Source organism: Centropristis striata, chromosome 19 (genome assembly GCF_030273125.1).
Source record: "Centropristis striata isolate RG_2023a ecotype Rhode Island chromosome 19, C.striata_1.0, whole genome shotgun sequence".
Classification (NCBI taxonomy): Eukaryota; Metazoa; Chordata; class Actinopteri; order Perciformes; family Serranidae; genus Centropristis; species Centropristis striata.
This window is the reverse complement of record NC_081535.1, coordinates 21,325,504-21,347,328: the sequence shown is the minus strand read 5'-3', so window position 1 is coordinate 21,347,328 and position 21,825 is coordinate 21,325,504. Positions and strand designations below refer to the sequence as shown.

At 38.0% G+C, this 21,825-nt stretch overlaps 2 protein-coding genes and 1 non-coding gene across 3 annotated transcripts; 2 read left to right on the top strand and 1 right to left on the bottom strand.

Moving 5' to 3' along the window:
* The first annotated feature begins 2,974 nt into the window (after window positions 1–2,974).
* Window positions 2,975–3,113, top strand: LOC131993022 (small nucleolar RNA SNORA17). The gene has a single exon (XR_009396272.1). It is a non-coding gene; the product is annotated as a small nucleolar RNA SNORA17 (small nucleolar RNA).
* A 1,679-nt stretch (window positions 3,114–4,792) lies between these two features.
* Window positions 4,793–17,977, top strand: dipk1b (divergent protein kinase domain 1B). The gene is made up of 5 exons (XM_059358160.1): window positions 4,793–5,251; window positions 6,671–6,805; window positions 14,414–14,521; window positions 15,757–15,933; window positions 16,439–17,977. Exons 1-5 carry the CDS (start codon window positions 5,183–5,185, stop codon window positions 17,249–17,251), a joined length of 1,302 nt encoding a protein of 433 aa, XP_059214143.1. The 5' UTR covers window positions 4,793–5,182; the 3' UTR covers window positions 17,252–17,977.
* An 873-nt stretch (window positions 17,978–18,850) lies between these two features.
* Window positions 18,851–20,305, bottom strand: LOC131992692 (uncharacterized). The gene is made up of 2 exons (XM_059358355.1): window positions 20,054–20,305; window positions 18,851–19,705 (listed from the first exon to the last, which is right to left on the bottom strand). Exons 1-2 carry the CDS (start codon window positions 20,238–20,240, stop codon window positions 18,867–18,869), a joined length of 1,026 nt encoding a protein of 341 aa, XP_059214338.1. The 5' UTR covers window positions 20,241–20,305; the 3' UTR covers window positions 18,851–18,866.
* Between the last annotated feature and the right edge of the window lie 1,520 nt (window positions 20,306–21,825).

Here is a 21,825-nt window from a genome sequence, read left to right as displayed (position 1 = left end):
ATTCAACTTACAAAGGGAAAAAAAATCCCCACACAGGAAATTCAAACTATCCCAGCTTGCTGTATTCCAGATATCTTTTACTTAAAGTAATTTCTAAGAAAATGTGCATCTTGGCTGTTTTTTAAATTTTTTTATTTAAAAGTTTAATTTAAGTCACTGATTTCTCTAAAAAATTACGATCAGCAGTGGTTTGAAGTTTTTTGCTTCTTTCAAATTTGTCACCCTGTTAAAATAATCGCCTAACTCATTCTTTCAAGTTTTGCAGGAAACACAAGCCTGTCAAACATGACATGGCAGGTATCATGAGCATTAATGTTACTTCAAAGTGTCATTAATATTCATGACACATCCCATGTCATGTTTATGACACGCTCATGTCACTCTTATGTAGACCCCTTCAAAATAAAGTGTTACCATATCTTAAGTCACAAAGGCATGTTCAAAATATTGCCTAAGTCACATTTTATTTTGACTTAGGCATAATAAATCCACTTAAGTCACATTTTATTTTGACTTAGGCATAATAAATCCACTTAAGTCACACACTTGACATAGGCCATTATCTTAAAGGGGTAAAATCACATGATCTGATCAACTGATGATGTAGGCGATTTTACCATAGGTGGCCGGCATCATGAGTTGATTTAGGCAACAACAAAAAAAGCAATTTTGACAAAATGACTTATGCGATTATTTTAACAGTGTGACGAATTGTCTTAGTTTTTATATAATATGAAGCCATTTAGCTGATTTTCACTAGCTGTTGTTGGCTAAATATGATATGATCGTGCTGACTAAAATATTCCCTGCTATTTATAAAGTAGTCTGCAACTTAATATATTTTTATGGGGCCATCAATTTAATATCTTAAAGGTAGTCGCTGAACTGCGAACACGCCTTTTACTCCACTAAAGGCGCTGTGGTTGCTTTTTGACCGCTCAGAGTTTCCGTAGCCGCTTTTAAGCTGTCTGGTGCTGGCTCGAGTTGATCTTCTCTGACTACACAGAGAGAAAAGCGCAACAAGGACAAAATGGTGAGTGAATATGTGACTTTAAACTATACATACGTTCACAACTGTTTTTTTTTATTTTATTTTATTAGCGAACATGTCTTATTACTGATAAACACCAGTTTGACGTGCGGTACATTTGATAATTTAACGTCACTCCTTAACAAAATTCCATTTATTCCAACTGTGATATTAATGCAATGTTCATAAAAGCCGATGTTTACTTTCTGATCAATGTTTCCAAAGTGTTTTTTTTCGTGTGTGGTTAGTAGTTTACTGCTTTCCCTTACATGGTGAGCAACAGGCTATTTATAGTTTTAAGCTGTCACAAGTTGAAGTCCGAGGTGGTATCGCAAATAAAGAGTTTAACTAGTACTTGTACTTGTTATTTACCTTTCAGGTCTTAGTACAAGCTAAATTCTATCCAAATTATTCTGTTTTAGCAGGTTTACTGAGAATGGGTGGGGCGGCACGTCGAACGTTTGAAAGCCTGTCAAACCTGTATGTGGATACATGTGAGTGCATGTGTGTGCAGGCGTCACTTTTTTTTTATTTTATTTTTTCCTTTTTTTTTAGTTAAGTGGATCGATAGTATGAGAACGTATCTTACCAATATCCCAAGTTTTAGTATAATTCTTTTGGCCAACTTTTGGTAGGGAGAAATGTTTCTAGAATTTTCAAAATAAGAGGAAATAAAACTCGCTGCTGGGACACACTTCACTTCCTGCTGCCGGCCACTGGGGGGCCTGCGAGGGTTAAATAATTATACGATCTGGACAGTATATTGAACTATGAAAAATAGGTTTGCAGCTAACGTTTTGGTCCATCTCAATCAGCTAGCACAGAGGACCAATACAATCAGGGAGAAAAATCACAGTTGAGAAGATGTGCGCCTTAATATTATAGTATTATGCCTATAATAGATATATAATTTTCTGTCATCAGCTACCTTTTGCAGCATGGTACAAAATTTGATCTAAGAGGGGTTCCACCCTGTCTTAAATGATGTATGCAAACTCATGACTGATTAATAAATCAGCTGACAGAATGATAATGGACGAGTGGGACATAAGATGTTGTGTATAATATGGGTTAGTTAAGTTTATAATTAAGTTACCTTTCTTATTTATAGATGTGGCCTTCAGCTCTGTCTCATGGATGGATGGACCAATGCACAATAATCTTTGGTATGTAAAAAATATTTCAGTTGTTATAATTGTGTATTGGAACACATATAGACTGTCTCTTCTGACGATTGCTCTTTTTCATGCACAGAGAGAAGAAGTGTGGACAGCTGATGTCAGATATTGAGTTGACAGCTTTTCAATGATGGTAACTGGTCTTGTTAAAATAAAGTGATACTGTAACTGAACACATGAGGGTTAATTTTGCCCCTTGAGACGCAACTCTGACTGCAGTGTCTCTGTTGTGCAATAAGTGGGCAGACAGTAAGACACTGGCTCACGATTTCTCAATTTACACTGTTTTGTGGACTTTGGGTATGGAACCGGGCCAGATACTTATGGACACATGGTTGATATTTAATTCCAGTTAAGTAAATCCTGAGTTACTTTTTTTACTTTCAGTATGTTTTTGTGGTTTCCTGTCTTGTTTATATGCCTTGAGGCTACTACATAGTTCCTGTCAGCTACACCACAAATTGTAATAAACAGCTTCAGAATTGTTATAAAATGCATTTTGTGCCATTTTCTTTCAAGATAAACCCATGTTCACGTAGATATAATTAAACAGAACTTGACTGCAGCTGTTCACATCAAATACATGTTATACTATACTACATAGGCACATAGGACAAAAATATAGTTGTTGCCTAGATTGTTTCCTACTACTAATAAAGGTTTTCATCATATAGGGGTCCTGAGGAGCAGCAGCAGAGTCACTCAAGAAGGTGAGAATTCATGCTCAACTAATACTCGACTATTAGTTTCCCTTGCTCACGTCCAGCTTGCCCCTCGAGGCGTTGCAGTCCAACATTGTGTTGAGCCTGTGTCATGAGGTGGCAGAGAACAAAAGGTGTACATCATCATCTGCATTCAGTTCCTATAACAGTGGGGATTTGGATTTGATGGAGTTCACCAACATATCACTTTAATAACAGCTGGTTAAATGGTTATTGGGATTTGTAAATGAATATAACCAAAGATCAAATTGTGATTTGTCTTCACAGTGTAGTACCTCGATCTGGCAACTCGACATTTGAAGCCATCTGCAGACACTGTATGTATGTACGTACGTATTGAAGACCTTGAAAATGAGAATATTACTTATGAACACCTTGAAACAAATGTGTCAAGATAGCAGAATGAACCTTTGTGATATTTTGTTGACCAGATATTCAATAAAATGTTAAATGTAATTGTAATTGTGTCTTTTATTTAACTTGCGGGAAAGTCAGACCAATACATCTTGGCTGACTTTGCAGCAATAGCAGTTGAAGTTGTTATGTGTTTCCCCTGGCCTTTTTTATTTTATTTTGTAGTAGTAAACCCAAAAAAATGTTATCCCCATTCTTAATATTTTTTCAGATTGTCATTTTATTCCTTGCATATGAGTTAATGATAGGGTCCAGGTTCATGCTATGGAATATTAAATATCATTGGCTCATATCTGTGAACAACAAAACAAAATAAAAAATACCAAACTCAAAAGGAGTTATATGACTGCTTATTCAGCTTCTCATCATAAGTAACCTGCAGTTAATAAATAAAGCAGTAACTTATTCAAATTTCACTTTGTATTTCAAAGAAATAATGAACAATTGTTCATGTTGGATACAGTTAAATGTTAATCTCTATTCGAGCTCCATTAGCAGCTAACTTGAACGTGACTTTGATCAAGCCTCCTTGTCCATCAGCCCCAAAGAGTTTTAGAAATCTGCTTAATTTTATTTATTTTTTCTTAACTTTTCTGACTTTCACAATTGGCAAAATGTCCATCCTCCATTTCCCATAGAGATTTTTAGTCATTTTGTCTTGAATTTAACGAGTCAGCTCGACATTTTCTCCACTTTAACTAGTCCAACGGGCTGGGGCCCATACTCGTACTCGTCCAACTGCAGTTTCTCTGTCTCCAATGACTCCCTGTTCCATGCTGTATTTCTCCATCTGCAGATATTGGAGATAGCTTTGCACACAAGACAGAAGAACCTGCAGATGGTGCCTACACGCATTTGGTGGTGTCATCAGGTGATCTTTCACAGAGGAGAAAATACAGTTTTCTGGTTACTGCCAAAAAATCCAATATCTTAAGTCGTCATTTCAGCTGCAAAAGCTTATACATATATATAATCCTATTTATTAAAATAGGCCCACACCAAATTTTTTTATATATAGAAAATATTGTTAAATTTATATATATATATATATACATACACACACACACACACACACACACACACACACACACACACACATATATGTATGTAGCCTATGTATGCCAGATTCACCTATGTGCTGTGAAAATGGCCTAAATAGGCGAGAAATTGTATGGGTTTGAATTTCAGTCAAGTTTCAAAAAGAAAACATAAGTTGTATGTTAACAATGTTTTTGAAGCAGCTTTATTTGTACAGAAACCGTGGAGATGCAGGCGAGATTTGTGTCGGCGGAACAAAAACACATCACAGCTGAAATCCCGCATCTTTCCCTTTAAAGGAGCGCAGTGATGAGTCGCTGGGAAACAGAGGTTGTGTGCTGATCGGCAGCCCCTCTGCTTATTACCCTGTCACATTTGTGTACAGTTCAATATGATTAAATAACAGAACAAGATTCTTTTATATTAATCGGATTTGCTGTTGCTGATCGCGGCCGGACCCGTCAGGAGGTCTTTAATTGTTGGCTATAATGGAGCTTTTGTGGCCCATATGAAGCTGAAATGTGAAAATGCTCAATTTCAAGGACGGACACTTGATTTTTTTTTCTTTCTCTTCGGCGAATGGTCTGTGGTGAAATAGGATAACAAATCCCTCAGGTCAGATCCAGTGTTGTTTCAGCTCCGTAGCGTTGTTGCAGTGAAAGCTGAGCTGAGCTATGATGCGCTTAATAATTAGACGCGGGTTTTGGTTATTTGCGACGCATGGCGCAGGTTTGCCGTAACGATGTGATCAGATCGGGATCTCCGGTTTCTCGCTGCGCTGCCTCCGAACAGAGTCGCTCATGATGCCGAGGGGTTTGCGGAGACTGGTGCATTTGGTGCTGTTCTGCCCTCTGTCCAAAGGGCTGCAGGTATGGACAGCATGATGTTGTTGTTATAATAACAGGGTTCACTCAGCAATCTACATGTAGGCTATGTCAAACTATCTGCGTCCAGACCACATCATAACATTTTGCGAAAAAGATACCTAAAAGAGAAAATCAGTGCAAACCAACATATCTGCTGTCATTGTTTTGTTCTAAGGTCAAGTGACCAGCTGTTTATTCATTATTGGTTTGGCCTCAGGGGTGGAAACTCACAGCAGTGGCGGTCTCAGGCTGTCCGAGGGGCAGAGGCGAAAAAAATCAGATCGAATCACACATGTCACTGCATTGTGTCTAAATAAATTTAAAGCCACACAACAGGGCTCTTTGTAATTTTTTCTTCATTAGCGGGCACCCTAATGAGCACTTCATCACATATTCCCAACAGGAAGGGCACCTAGAGGACATGTTATGTTTTCTCAATTTAAGGGCACTCTGGGGGGTGCTTTATAAAATAAAATATTTAACTAGAAAGGCCCCTTAGGATGCACTTTATCATGTTTTCTCCATATACGGGCACCCTAAAGGGCACGTCATCACATTTTCCCAACAAGAAGGGCACCCGAGACGGTATTTCATTATGTTTTCTCCACTGTCAGGGCACTCTGGAAGGCACTTTATTGATTTTTTTCCACTAGGAGATAGCCTTAGAAGGCAATTTATCAATTTTACAGCAAAATTATCAAACCATAAGGGCATGCTTTTGCACCTCAGAAGCACTTTTGTGACTTTTTTTTTTAATTTTACATGTCCCCGACCTACCAAGGACTCACTGGGTTGATTGAGATTACTTTGGCATGTAGGCCATAACTGAAAAACATTACATGGCAATTTTTGTAATTAATAGTGTAATTTGATTGCAATAATTTAATCTAATCTGAAAACTTTTGGTTTTGTGAAAATTAAACATTGAAATATTTGCAAAATGTATACAGACACAAAAATTTGTATTCCACAAACATTTTTTTAAGTGCAAATAAAATTCATTTGGCATATTAAGCATTTTCACTTGTTCATGTGCTGCTATTTCTGTTGTGAATGCTCCATCATGATCAGCTGCAGTAGGGAAATACTGCTTACACATTGATGCATCAGAATATGTAATAATATGTCAGACAAAAGGCACAAGTACTTTTCATACTTTTTAGCACATTTTCCCAATAATACTTTTACTTTTATTTGTGAATTTTTAAAGCAGAACTTTTACTTACAATAGCTTTGAGTTGTATGTTTATGTTTTTACTTTAATTAATAATCTGAATACTTATTTCATCATCTTGGCTTCATCCTGTGTCAAGTCAAGTGACCAGCTGTTATTTCACTCATAATTTAGACCTATTTTATCATCATCAGTTATCATGTCTTCCTGTCTAACTGTGTTGTTTTTTCTCCTCTCACCCTCCAAAGAGTCGTCTTCCAGCCATTAAGGTGAAGTACCTTCTCCTGGCATGGCTGGGCATCCTCATCGCCAGCTGGGTCATCTACATGCAGTATGCCTCCTACTCTGAGCTGTGCCGCGGGCATGTGTGCCATATGGTGATTGTAAGTACAGTCTCTCAGTGCTGTGACATCCAAACTCCATCACTGTGATGGTGGTTGGGATCAGCATCATGTCTTCTTATTCTGCTGCACAGCCATTTCCGACAATGGTTTCCTCATTGATTAAATATCATGTTGCTGAGTTAAATGGTTGATTTGTGGAAAGTGATTTGAAATTATGGTCAGATTTTCACTTTATGTGAGTAAAAAAAAAAGACAAGAGATCAATTAGGCAGCATAGATATGATGTAGGGATCCACTATATGGATTTTTTCTGACCTTCACAATAATAAATGCTCCTCATGGTTGATGCTGATATGATAACGCTTCATTTTAAATTTCTGTATCATAAAACAAAGTTTATAACCTGTAGTTTATACACACTTGAGAGTAAGAAAGGCTCAGATGTAATGAGCAAAACATGGAGGATTTAATTTTCCATAGATTTGACCGAACCAGATCTACATCTCTCACAACAAAAAAACAAAAAGTTCTGACTCTGAAAATGTTCATTTCTTTTTTATAGTTAAGTAAATCAAAAAACTTTCTGCCGAGAATTCAAATTCAATACTTTGACATAATTAGTCATATCAAACACACCAATGTATTCAAGTATGTACATGCTGCACTCATGAAGTCAAAAAAAGCAGTTTGGCTTTGTATTATTGGTCAATACTTCATTAGCTGCAATTTAATTATTGTAATTATAGAACATAACACACATTACACTATCTGCAAATAATCTATCCCCCTTATATATTACCCAGGGGGCAAAACCCATATTTTTTGGAAAACTGACACGGAATGTTGTAAAAGGTTTCACACCAGAAATGATATCTAGGACCTTAAAGGATCACAACCTGGGTGGACAACCCGGTCAACTAGCTACTGGAAAGCTACAGGGGGCCAAAATCCCCCTTTTGGGGACATTTTCCTGGCGAAATTTTGTAAATGCAAATATTTAGGTACTACAAAGGCATAAATAGTCCTACAACTTTAAAATTTGGCAGAGAGTATCCTGACACATAGGGGAAAACAGGAAAAAAAGATGCTGGGGTTTACTGCAACTCTAGTTTAAGATATCACCCTCAACATGCCAAAAAAGACAAAAAAAATTACTGTTCGCCTGACAAATGCTCATGAAAATTCATATTTTTCAACACTTTATGTTGAGTATCTATACCTAACATATATATAGAAAACTTCCCTAATTCATAAGCTTCCATTTGAGTCCAAGATGGCCTTTCTACTAGCTACTGGAAAGCCATAGGGTGGGTCCAAACAATGCAACCCCTATTGTGAAAAAAGAGTCAATTATGCGGATCAGACTCCATTCTATTTCTGAGTGGTTATTTGGAGATAGATTTGGAGAGATCATTCTATAAAAAACTGAGCCAACCTATCGAAAGAGCACAAAATACACTTTCAGATGATGCCTTGGTTAAGCAGCTTGGTTCCCACTAAAGCTACATGAGGGAACTGTGCATTTTGTGGTCTCCCCAAAATGAACAAGCAGTGCACTTGTGGTCTTCTGGATTGCTTGCTGTTCAAAATAGGTAAGTATGCTTAAAAAAATTATTTCTTTATAAAATACTGAAGGATTTACATTAATATTATATACAGAAGGACAGTATGTATGTTTGCCACCTATGCTAATTTTAGATTTTTTGATGTTTCAGAAACTGAGAACTGTTTCAGCTTGCTAGCTTGCTAGCAAGCTATTAAGCTAGCAGCAACATTCAGCTAACATTCTGAAAGAAACTGTAAGTCCCTTGTACTGTATTTTTCATTTTATCAATATATATATATATATATATGTTTATCACTGATTGAGAGTATTCCATGTGATGTACCAACCATTTGTTGCAGTGCTGTATGGGATTGATGCCACACCATGATGTACACGATGAAACATCTATACTGTATTTAGCACAAGTAAAGAATAGAGTGAGTATATTGAGACAGGCTGCACTACATATGCTTCAATATATTTTTATAGAACATTATATTCAGTGGTGGCTAGTGGTGAAATTGATTGGGTGGGTTAACAAATAAATTATAAAGTAAAAGTAACTCTCTCTCTCTCTCTCCCTCTCTCTCTCACACACACACACACGCGCGCGCCGTGATCCACCTCATTCATGTTAGCGCCTGCCATTTTTCTTCTTCTTCTTCTTCTTCTTCTTTTTCTCTCCCATCTTGTCATTGGTCTGAAAACAGCAGTATTGGGCTAAATGAAATCAGCCCAAATGACAAGTAAATCACGGGGGAGTAAAACGACACCTGTCAATAAGTTACCGGCCACCAGCCTGCTTCTAATTGGTCAGAACCGATCGGCCTGTGGGCTGAATGAAAGTAGCCCAAATGGACAGCAAATGGAGAGGGCGGGACATGGACGCGCCTGTCAATCATTTACACCCGGAAAATAAATTAGAGCACCCATTTAGAGATATCCATGTTTTCCTTTTAACTATTTGGTGCTTTTGCCACTTTAGATTTGACTAAAACTACATTACATTACATTACATTACATGTCATTTAGCAGACGCTTTTGTCCAAAGCGACTTACAATAAGTGCATTCAACCTGATGGTACTAGACATAGACCATAGGAATCAAGTAAGTACATAACTTTAAGAGCTAACTGTCATTGCTACAGGATACCAAAGAGGTTGGCTCCTTTCCTCGCAGCCACTGCTTATTGCAAATTATACACCTCTTCTTGGATTTAAATTTTTCAGTGTTTCGCCTGGTGAACCTGACATCATGGTGTGAGGAGCTGAATCCTGGATCAGCTAAATCTGATGCTTGTGCACTCACATCAGCTGAACGTCTCTTCTCAGCATATTGGTAGCTCCTTTCATTTATGTACCAATTCCGACATTTTGGGTGCCACTTTGGTGCACTGTCTTCCAACCATTTTTCTGACACAGAATCATGGTGCAGTCTTTGGAAGACTTCATCTTGACGCGCATTAATGGCTTTTTTAAACTTGGATTTCGTTATGGGAGTAATAAAGTGTAGGTATGTATCAGACTGTCCTTGACATATGATACACTTTGTGTAGTCAGTGCTTTTGTCTTCACAACCCTTGCCACCAGACCATGTTTCAGCCGCATGGCAATATCTCCCACGTTTCTTTGGCTGGCTTGTCATCTTGCTACAAGAAGGAACATACAAAGAAATTACTCAAATTATATAATTGTAAATTTAAAGTAGTGGATTAAATTGTGAAAAATTACAATATAATCAGTGATGGCTGGTATAAATGGGCTAGCAGGGCTAAGCCCTCCCTATATTATGCAATAAAGATGAGAAAGTTATAGTTGTCTAAATAAAATACAAAAGATTGTTGTTTAAAGTTTAGTTTTAGTTTGTCTGAAACACAGGCAGCAGCACGTATCTCTGCATGTCTGGCCGACATCTCCCAGTGGATGTCCTCACACCACCTCAAACTCAACCTGGGAAAGACTGAGCTACTCTACCTCCCAGGGAAGGGCTCTGACCTCTGACCTCCACATCACTGTCCAGAACACAGTGGTTGTCTCCACAGAAACCGCCAAGAACCTTGGCGTGACTCTTGACAACCAACTGTCCCTCTCCACAAACATCACCGCCACCACCAGATCTTGCAGATTCTTGCTGCATAACATCAGGAGAATCCGTCCGTTTCTCACTCAGAAGGCAGCTCAGGTCCTGGTCCAGGTCCTGGTCCAGGCACTGGTCATCTCACGCCTGGACTACTGCAACTCCCTCATGGCAGGTCTGCCTGCCAAAGCCATCCGACCTCTACAACTCATCCAGAATGCAGCTGCTCGATTGGTCTTCAATCTTCCCAAATTTTCACACACAACACCCCTCCTCCGCTCCCTGCACTGGCTACCAGTGGCTGATACGCTTCAAGACTCTAGCTCTGGCGTACTCTGCTGCTAACGGTTCAGGTCCTACTTACATCCAGGACCTTGTCAAACTCTACACCCCTGCCCGTCCTCTCCGCTCTGCATCAGCCAAACAGCTGGCGACTCCCACCCTCCGTGGGTCAACTCGCCTCAAAACCTCCTCCAGACTTTTCTCTATCTTGGCTCCCAAATGGTGGAACGAGCTCCCTACCGACATCAGGACCTCAGACAGCCTGCACATCTTCCGCCGCAGGCTGAAGACATATCTCTTCCAACAATACCTCGGTTAAGCCATGGTCACCTAACACATATATATATATTTTTTTAAAAATTGCTCTTCTTCTTCTTCTTCTTCTTTTCTATTCTTTTCTTCTTTAACATATAGCACTCCTGTAGCAATGACAGTTAGCTCTTAAAGTTATGTACTTACTTGATTCCTGTGGTCTATGTCTAGTACCTTCAGGTTGAATGCACTTATTGTAAGTCGCTTTGGACAAAAGCGTCTGCTAAATGACATGTAATGTAATGTAATGTAATGTAATGTAGTTTTAGTCAAATCTAAAGTGGCAAAAGCACCAAATAGTTAAAAGGAAAACATGGATATCTCTAAATGGGTGCTCTAATTTATTTTCCGGGTGTAAGTGATTGACAGGCCCGTCCATGTCCCGCCCTCTCCATTTGCTGTCCATTTGGGCTACTTTCATTCAGCCCACAGGCCGATCGGTTCTGACCAATTAGAAGCAGGCTGGTGGCCGGTAACTTATTGACAGGTGTCGTTTTACTCCCCCGTGACTTACTTGTCATTTGGGCTGATTTCATTTAGCCCAATACTGCTGTTTTCAGACCAATGACAAGATGGGAGAGAAAAAGAAGAAGAAGAAGAAGAAGAAAAATGGCAGGCGCTAACATGAATGAGGTGGATCACGGCGCGCGCGTGTGTGTGTGAGAGAGAGGGAGAGAGAGAGAGAGTTACTTTTACTTTATAATTTATTTGTTAACCCACCCAATCAATTTCACCACTAGCCACCACTGAATATAATGCTCTATAAAAATATATTGAAGCATATGTAGTGCAGCCTGTCTCAATATACTCACTCTATTCTTTACTTGTGCTAAATACAGTATAGATGTTTCATCGTGTACATCATGGTGTGGCATCAATCCCATACAGCACTGCAACAAATGGTTGGTACATCACATGGAATACTCTCAATCAGTGATAAACACACACACACATATATATATATATATATATATATATATATATATATATATATATATATATTGATAAAATGAAAAATACAGTACAAGGGACTTACAGTTTCTTTCAGAATGTTAGCTGAATGTTAGCTGCTAGCTTAATAGCTCGCTAGCAAGCTAGCAAGCTGAAACAGTTCTCAGTTTCTGAAACATCAAAAAATCTAAAATTAGCATAGGTGGCAAACATACATACTGTCCTTCTGTATATAATATTAATGTAAATCCTTCAGTATTTTATAAAGAAATAATTTTTTTAAGCATATTTACCTATTTTGAACAGCAAGCAATCCAGAAGACCACAAGTGCACTGCTTGTTCATTTTGGGGAGACCACAAAATGCACAGTTCCCTCATGTAGCTTTAGTGGGAACCAAGCTGCTTAACCAAGGCATCATCTGAAAGTGTATTTTGTGCTCTTTCGATAGGTTGGCTCAGTTTTTTATAGAATGATCTCTCCAAATCTATCTCCAAATAACCACTCAGAAATAGAATGGAGTCTGATCCGCATAATTGACTCTTTTTTCACAATAGGGGTTGCATTGTTTGGACCCACCCTATGGCTTTCCAGTAGCTAGTAGAAAGGCCATCTTGGACTCAAATGGAAGCTTATGAATTAGGGAAGTTTTCTATATATATGTTAGGTATAGATACTCAACATAAAGTGTTGAAAAATATGAATTTTCATGAGCATTTGTCAGGCGAACAGTAATTTTTTTTGTCTTTTTTGGCATGTTGAGGGTGATATCTTAAACTAGAGTTGCAGTAAACCCCAGCATCTTTTTTTCCTGTTTTCCCCTATGTGTCAGGATACTCTCTGCCAAATTTTAAAGTTGTAGGACTATTTATGCCTTTGTAGTACCTAAATATTTGCATTTACAAAATTTCGCCAGGAAAATGTCCCCAAAAGGGGGATTTTGGCCCCCTGTAGCTTTCCAGTAGCTAGTTGACCGGGTTGTCCACCCAGGTTGTGATCCTTGAAGGTCCTAGATATCATTTCTGGTGTGAAACCTTTTACAACATTCCGTGTCGGTTTTTTTACTTTGCCCCCTGGGTATATACATATATGCATCCCTAATATGATGTTTGTAAAATGTTGTTGAGACAGAGTGGTGAAAAACTCTTTGCAACAAATTCAAGATGTGGAAAAGCTATGATTACTCAACTCAGTACACATTAGATTTGATTTTAGCCAAAAACAAAGTTGATGCAATTCTATATGTTTCATGAGTTACTGGTTAAAGAGAATATGCAGTTATTATATGTTATTCTGCCACGTTTTATAATGTTTTTGACTAGATTTGAAAGTTTTGTTGCCCCAGCTGTGACACAGACGTGCAGATAGTCTTGAAGCAGAAACAGAATACAGGCTTCATGGAATAACACAATAATATTTCAGCTTAGACAACTAAATAGCGTGCATGAATTCTGCATGGTAGGACAACTGGACAGAGGATTGTCTTTTGAGGACGAGGAGGGACAGTTGGGTTTACCTCTTCCTTTATACATGGCCTTTAACGCTGGGCCTGTAGCTTGGCTCCTCTCCTGCTGTGCCCAGCTGTTAGCAGAGCTTCAGCTGCTGAGAACAGAACAGACTCTGACATTTAACGAGACACTGAGAAATACAATGGCGATTAAGGGGATAACATCTCAGAGTAATTGATGCACAATGAAAGATCAATAATGTAACCTTATCATAACGAATAATCAGATCTGCACAGTGAGTGTGCATGTGTACAGTTTGTGGAAGTTTGCATGTCTTTATTTTAAACACTATTAAATAATGTTGAAGAAAATGTAATTTTAGCTCAATAAGATCCAAGAAAAATGTAATGCCAGATTGTGTTACTGCATTGACTATTTCTTACCTCAAATGTTTCAGAGGCATATTTTAGTGCATTGTTTAGCTTTTACATGAGTTTCTGACCTGACTGCTAGTGAAAAAAGGCGAGCCTAAACAAAGCACTGCCCACCATCTGGCACGTCTTTTATATTTGTTTGCCAGATTTGCTGTATCTCCACCATCAAAACAGTGTTTTCATGGGAATGCATTCATGAAGCACCTCACACTTCCTTCAAAGATCTTAAAGGAACAGATGGACATTTTTGGAAATGTTTTTTTGCTTTCTTGCAGATTTAACTTTTGATTTTAGTCAGGCTAGCAGTTTCCCCCGTTTCCAGTCTTTGTGCTAAGCTAAGCTAACTGGCTACCTTACTATTCAGATGTGAGACTGACATTGATCTTCTGTAACCACTTTCTCTAACCAGGATGCAACTTTTAGATACATTATTGCAGAGTCTACCAGAAAAGTGCCCTCACACACACAGGCCTTGAGATTTTACTGTACAGAAGCTCTGATGTATAAATGTTGGATTGAGCTTTGCAAGAGGAAGAGACACTTGGGAAGATTGACTGCTTCCTGTTTAATGTTGTGCATTTCCTGTTTCCTTTTGCAGTGCGATCACTACAGAAGGGGCATAATATCAGGCTCGTCCTGCAAGGCACTGTGTGATCAGAGAACTCTGACCCTGCAGCGCTGCATGTCCACCTCCTCCACACATCAGGTAAAAATAAACAAACTAAACAAAACTTCCGTACCAAACACACTTGGGATTAGGGCTAGGCCATATGGACCAAAAGTCATATCCCGATATATTTAGGCTGAATATCAATATATGATATATATCCCAATATTTTTATCAGAAAGTGAGAGCAAATGGTCAGTCAAAGTCAAATATGACATGTCACAAGTAGTTATATTGAAACTTTCTATTTAAGTGAACATAAATACTGTATAACAACAGGAGTACTTTTTTTTTCAAATCAAAGCTCCATAAAGTGCACATTTAAATAAAAAAATATCTTAAAATAAAAATAGCCTATGAAATAAAACAGGCCAATCTTTTTCCAAAATAAATATATTAATATGAGATTTTTTTTTTTTTAACTATATCGATATATGCGATATGGTCTAATTCCATATCACTTTTAAAAAATATATTGATATATCTTTCATATCGATATATCGCCCAGCCCTACTTGAGTACATGTTTGTGATAAGCTGAGACACAAGCCTTTTTTTCATCTAAAATAGTGAATGAAGAAAAAAAGATCAGACATCCATATCAGCACCAGCACTTTTTACAAGACAGGGGCAATCTACTTACTTCTTCTCTGCACTATAGATCCATTTGCACATTTTTTTTTACATATACATACTTATTTATTGCAGTTTTATTGTTTTTATTGTGTTCATTGTTTTTAATCGTCACATATTTATATATTTCCTGTTTTTATATTTTTTTCTTTTCTTGCACCACGTGGAACTATAAGAAACACAATTTGGATCTCTGTGTGGCTGGTACATATGTTGAAATTGAAAAAAAAAAAAGGAATTTGACTTTGACTTTGATTATGGTCTTTAAATATAAGCATATACCCCAAAGGCATTTTTTCTAATACATAAATAAAAGAAGGATTTTAAAGGATTAAAACTATTATTAGAAAACATGACTTTCAATTTTGAGAGCACAAAATATTTAGATTTTGTGTATTCATGTCAGGTTTACTGCATGTTTATCTTCCATTTGAAAATGGTAATTTTAAGCAGAGCTCATTAGTATAACAGGTAATGGTGAATCAGTGTGAAAAATAATCCTGTTGACAATTCTAAACACTTTTTCAGCTATTAAACTGATGCCTCCATTAAAAAAAATATAACTTGCTTTAGTTGTATACATATAAAAAGCATTATTTATAAGCTGTAATTTCTTATTATTGTCACATTTTTTACTTGCAGGTGTACAGTGGTCTGTGGAAGGAGAGACCTGTTGTGATCAAGTGTGGGGTTGAGGATGTGGTGAAGACTGACGGGGCTCCAGACTCGGTGCTGCGGCAGGAAATGAGCTTATTTGACAAACCCACTCGTGGAACCTCGATGGATGAATTTAAAGAGATGCTGCAGAATTTCCTCAAGGTCTTTCTTTTGATACGCAGTAACACCATACAATAGGGCCGTTTGATTATGCAAAAATCATAATTATTATTTTGGTCAATGTTGAGATCATGATTATTTAACATGATTAATCATTGACTCTTTCTCATTCATTTAACTTGCTTTAACTTTTTCTTTAAAACAACTTGGATTTTGGATGGTGGATTTTGCCACTAAAAATTTATTTTTTTTTAAATGTAAAGAAATTAGATAAACAAATACAATAAATATATGTACATCTGAATAAATGACTTAAAATAATAAACACAAATAAATGTATATATAAAAATAAAATAAAATATGTTTTAATGTTAATCCACAAATTAATGAAATTTTCTACATATATTATATATATTCAACATATTCCTGTCGTACCTGTCTGAAAATAACTTTTAAATAATTTCCCATCCTTACCATATGATATAACATAATGATATTATATTATAATAATACATTTATCTCATTATATTATACCTCCTTCTTGCAGGCTAACCTTGGTGAGCAGCCGTCTCTGAGCACGCTGGTGGACAGGGTCATTACTCTGGCTGATGTTAACCAGGATGGCAAAGTGTCCCTGGCAGAGGCCAAGTCCATCTGGGCTCTTCTCCAGATGAACGAGTTCCTCCTGATGGTGGCGCTGCAGGAGAAGGAGCACACCCCCAAGCTGCTGGGCTTCTGTGGAGACCTGTATGTGACCGAGCGTGTGGGACACAGCTCCCTCTACAGGCTCGAGGTGCCTCATTACCTGCAGGCTCTGGTCCCAGAGGCCCTGAGCTCCAGCCTCAACCACTGGCTCGCCCCGGCCTGGCCCCGCAGGGCTCGCATCACCATCGGCCTGCTGGAGTTCGTGGAGGAGGTCTTCCATGGCTCCTACGGGAGTTTCCTAATATGTGACGCCAGTCCTCGCCATGTGGGCTACAATGCAAAGTATGACTGCAAAATGGCCAACCTGCGCAGCGTGGCGTCTGAGGCAGTTGTGCGGGGATTTCTGAAGGGGCGGCGTTGTGAGACTAACGCAGACTGTACCTACGGCCGGGACTGCACGGCCACCTGTGATCGACTGGTGAAGCAGTGTAACACTGAGGTTGTGCAGCCCAATCTGGCAAAGGTGTGTGTGCTGCTGCAGGATTATCTGCTTTTTGGGGCCCCCTCAGACCTCCGTAGAGATCTGGAAAAGCAGCTACGCACCTGTGTGACACTCAGCGGCCTGGCGAGCCAGATGGAGGTGCATCACTCGCTAGTCCTTAACAACCTAAAGACATTACTGTGGAAGAAGATTTCTAACACTCAGTACTCCTGAAAACAGGTTGAGATGATCCGACCTGTACCTCTATATAATGAGTAAAATATTACATTTACGAGTTTTGCTCACAAAGCTTTGCCAAATGTCTTAGAGGGGGGTGGTTATTAATGTATTTTCACACTACATTGACTGTGAATAACAGGAAACTGTGAAACTGTAAAACAGCAGATGAGAAAGTTTTTTTTTTCTTTCGTTTTCCAATTAATTCCTTTGAGAAGCACATTCATCTGTTACAGACTTAATATTCTCAGGGCACTGCCTATGAATTTATTTGTAAAATAATCTGTGAGTAAACTTAGTTTTTAAAATAGTTTCATAGAATAATCTTCTGTCTATATCTATAGAGGCAGAATGTCAGATCTGACAGGGTGTGATCATTTTTGTACAACTGTAAATATTTGTTGTTTTCTGTGGATAAATGAATCTCCATGTGAAGCAGAGATAAGATACAAATAACGGATGGAATCATGCATATATACAGTAGCACTGTAATATCCCTCCTGGTATTGATCTGATATTAATAATGTATTTAAAACGACCTGAACAGGAGTTGTAAATGATGTTCAGATATGGTTAAACCTGAATGAAATTCTAATACACAAATAAACACAAGTTGGTTCAAACAATAGACTTTAAAGTGAATAAAATTGTATTTATCTTAACTGGGTAAATGATGTCAGTAAAGAAGAAATCAAAAGAAAGAAACTCTGGTAACTTAATCAGCTTTACTGACCTTTCAGTATTGGGATATAAACTGGTACACATTGACTTTTTTTCCAGTGTTTCAACTGCCATAATGTATTTGCAGAAAAAAATCTTGTTTTTCGCATTATATAAGAACAGTGGCATGTTTAACTGTCAGGAAAACATACAGGCCAGTCTCCAGCATGGAAATAATTATCATTATGGATTGACTGTCACATTGGTCTATAGACCTAACTGGGTGGAACATTTTGAGTGAAGTTTGCCTTAGCATTGTGAGTGATCTAGATTTAGCTCAGTAACCTTCTGTACAACAACATAACTTTCATAACTATATCAAATAAGTTTTTTCTTTGTTTGTTTTGATCGTACCAACTCTTCATAATTTAGCTGAAAACTTACAAGAAGATTACCATCATGAAACATGGAAAAAAAATATGTTCAAAATGATGCTCATCACACTTTATTGTTTTGAGTTCCTTTCAAAGAATTATGTCAGTTCCTGAAAATGATCTCAATGGAATTGTATTCTTTTTTGGGGGGAGAGGGGGGACTACTGAGTAACAGGGGGGAAATGCTTCAGAGACACAGTAAATTATGAAAATGATAAGTAAATAAACAATGACTACAGCTCTTCCTATGATTGGATAGGGTCTAACATGGCCTGTAAAATAATTCAATATTTTTTATTGCTTAGAAGTTGATTACTTTGCACTTGGTAAAATCCTGCATATGGCAAAAAAAAAAAAAAAATCTTTAATTTTGTGAATAACTACTCTACTTAAAAAAATAAAATAAATAATAATAATAATAATTGAATAATTGAATAATAAATAGTTGAATTTGCATTGAAACATATTACAGGAATAATGAACTAGGACAGCAACTGCATTGCTCATTTTTATTAGAGTTAAAGATCACTGCACTGTACCCGCATACGTCTGTATCTGATGGTATGCACAGTGTGTGCTACATGAGGGCAGGTATGTGTAGCGGTTTCGAGCGACACTTGTGACAGATCTGTGCTGTTAGTGCCTGGTTTACTGAAGCCACTGCCCTGTCCTGCATGAAGCAAGGTCCTCTCTGCACTGGTTGTCCTGCTTCTTCCCAATCCTCTCTTGGTTCTCTTTGGCATGAGTTCTGGATCTAGAATAGGCCCTCCTTTGGGTGTGTATGGAACATGTACCTCTGCCAGAGCCTTTTGCAGCTCCAGATCACCTTTTACTGTAGGCACTTTGCTGGTCTTGACTGGCCCCAGTTCCCTGTGAGCTGCAGACCCTTTTTTGGGTTTCTTGTGGAAAGGACAATCAATCAGACGGCAGGTATATACACCACTGCCACTCCCCTTAGTTGATCTGTGTCCCTGCTCTTGTTTTGAAACGGATGGGGGAGCTTTCTGTTTGATAGGTGGGAGTACAGGCAGTGTAGATGGGAAAGACAGTTTTGTGTCCGTTTGACAGGGAACCCTGACTGATGAGACCTGACGGGTCTTAACTCTCCGTCCAGGTGCTGGAAGTGGTGGTACTGATATCGGTTTCTTTTCAGCAGTTCGACCCACACTCTCCTGTCGACGGGGTACCATGACTGAAGACATTCTCTGTGTCTTCGGTGCCACCTCATGGAGAGGAGGTGGCGCCACGAAGGATGCAAGGGAGGCACTGGACACACTGGATGAAGGTGAGGGAGATTCTTCTGCAGATGGTTTGGGAGTAATTATCCTTTTGTACTCCTCTTGAAAGAAAGATTTCTCTGCAGAAGTCAATAAAATAGATTAAAAAACCATAGATAGGGCTCTTGGATATGTTGACAAGTTATTCTTCTCTTTATTATAATGCAATTATAAACTTGTCATGCATGATGACCACAAAGCCAGACTGAGAAAAGACATATTCTTGATATTAAACTGCTATCTGCTTTTATTTTCATTTAAGTTTAAATATAAGATAAGAGATCAGATACGAAATGAATCAGTCTTCATATGTCAGTATGTGGGCCTTGATCAGCTCTGTACATTCTCACTTGTAAGATAATATATTTAAAAATTTGAGTCACTTTTTCTACACATGAATGCCTAGATCAAATACCACTCTGACTTACCCCACTGCTCCTGATGCCCAAAGGCGATCTTCTTGATATCTCTAGATTCGTCCCTGTGCTGTGTCATTTTATGCACATGTCTTGACAAACATTCTGGGATGTCATCTGGCTTTGCAAAGATTGCTGCTCTGGCCAAACACTCCACTAAACTTTTCACCCCATATGGTGTGGTATTTCTAGCACTCATTTTTAAAAGATATGACCCCCCTCTACTGAAATAAATGTGATGTGGAAATGTGTGCAGAATGTCTAGTTTGGGCTTCAAGCAGGAGTACAATTCCTTTCTACTGTCATAAAGGGGTTCTGTTCTATTCAGTGGATTCCATGTTCCACCTGCACAATTTTGCATAATACAAATGCATAAATGCTCTTCTCATAGCATTTGCAGTGGATGTATTATTATGCACATGCAGCAGAGATCACTACAAGAATTAAACTATGATCTGCACTATTTGCAGGGAAAAGCCTGCCTTATTTTGAGAAACTCACATTAAGGAAAAGGCCCCAGGTACAGGTTAAATAATACATAAATAAATAAATAAATAAATGAACAAATAAATAAATAAATAAAATAATTGGTTTACCCAATTATCATATCAATGTCCTGTTTTCATGACGTACAGAATACAGCATAATGCTTTGCTCTTATTGGGGGACACAGCCACTAAAACATGGCATCCCCATATTGCCTTCAGGTACTGTCGGAAACAAATACTTATTCTGAGTAGGTACCAAAACAGCATGTTAGAAATGCTTTAGTGTTAGCAGTACATCTCTAAAAATCAACAGATACATACATACACTTTCCTGGAATCGGTTGTTTGTGGTATTGGTGTGTTTTTGCTTGTTTGTTTCTTAACTTTCTGACCTGATCTCTGTTTTTTGTATTTCAGAATAAAAACCTGCGGCTTCAAAACATACTGACGTATAAAGAAAACACATCAAACATTAGATGCGCATATTACAGGCATTTAAAACTACTAGTAGATACCAGTTTTTCTTTATTATTAACCCTCTGGAGTCACCAAAAGCGGCAAAGCATGATTTCTTCATCACATCTAGACGTAAAAACAAAGCAGCGTGGATCCCTACTGTAAATTTACCTCTAAAGTTCTGGCTGTAAACTCCATGAGGCCAGTATCAGTTTGATGATGATATACCAAGTAAAACTGGAGACAAGGTCAAATATATTTTGTATAATATGATAGAACTGGATGCAACCCTCTTATATGTTTTATTTTTATACCTTTGTTCACATTTGCAAGATTTAATTTTTTTATTGAGCATGATAGTGTTTTGAAAGTTAAAAAAAAAGATTCAAAATCACATTCTATGTTGGACTAAAGGACTAAAAAAGACACAAAAAGACCAAAAAAACCTGACAGAAGACACAAAATGACATAAAATAACTAAAAAAGACACAACAACAACAACAACAACAACAACAACAGACACAAAATGACAAAAAAGACACAAATGACCATAAAAGATACAAAATGACTTACAAAGACACGAAAAGACAAAAGACAAAAGGATTCAAAAATGGACAAAATAGCCGAAGAACTAGAGTTAATGTGCGGTAAGTCATAAAACCACAACGCCTCCTGAAAGCCGGAGATTACGAGGAGCTCTAAAGGCAGCATCAGCTGGGTTCAAACCAGATGGAGGCTGGGCAACGGGCTGCTCTGCCTCATATCAGTCTACGGTCTGCCTTCTGCTGCCGCTGCCGAGCTACTGCTGCTTAGCAACACAGGGACGATAACACCGAGAAG

Coding starts and splice junctions, on each gene's coding strand:
- LOC131992692 (XM_059358355.1), bottom strand. CDS start 20,240: ATGAGTGCTAGAAATACCACACCATATGGGGTGAAAAGTTTAGTGGAG. Junction 19,706..20,053: donor TGGGCATCAGGAGCAGTGGG/GTAAGTCAGAGT, acceptor TGACTTCTGCAG/AGAAATCTTTCTTTCAAGAG.
- dipk1b (XM_059358160.1), top strand. CDS start 5,183: ATGATGCCGAGGGGTTTGCGGAGACTGGTGCATTTGGTGCTGTTCTGC. Junction 6,806..14,413: donor ATGTGTGCCATATGGTGATT/GTAAGTACAGTC, acceptor TTCCTTTTGCAG/TGCGATCACTACAGAAGGGG. Junction 15,934..16,438: donor TGCTGCAGAATTTCCTCAAG/GTCTTTCTTTTG, acceptor TCCTTCTTGCAG/GCTAACCTTGGTGAGCAGCC.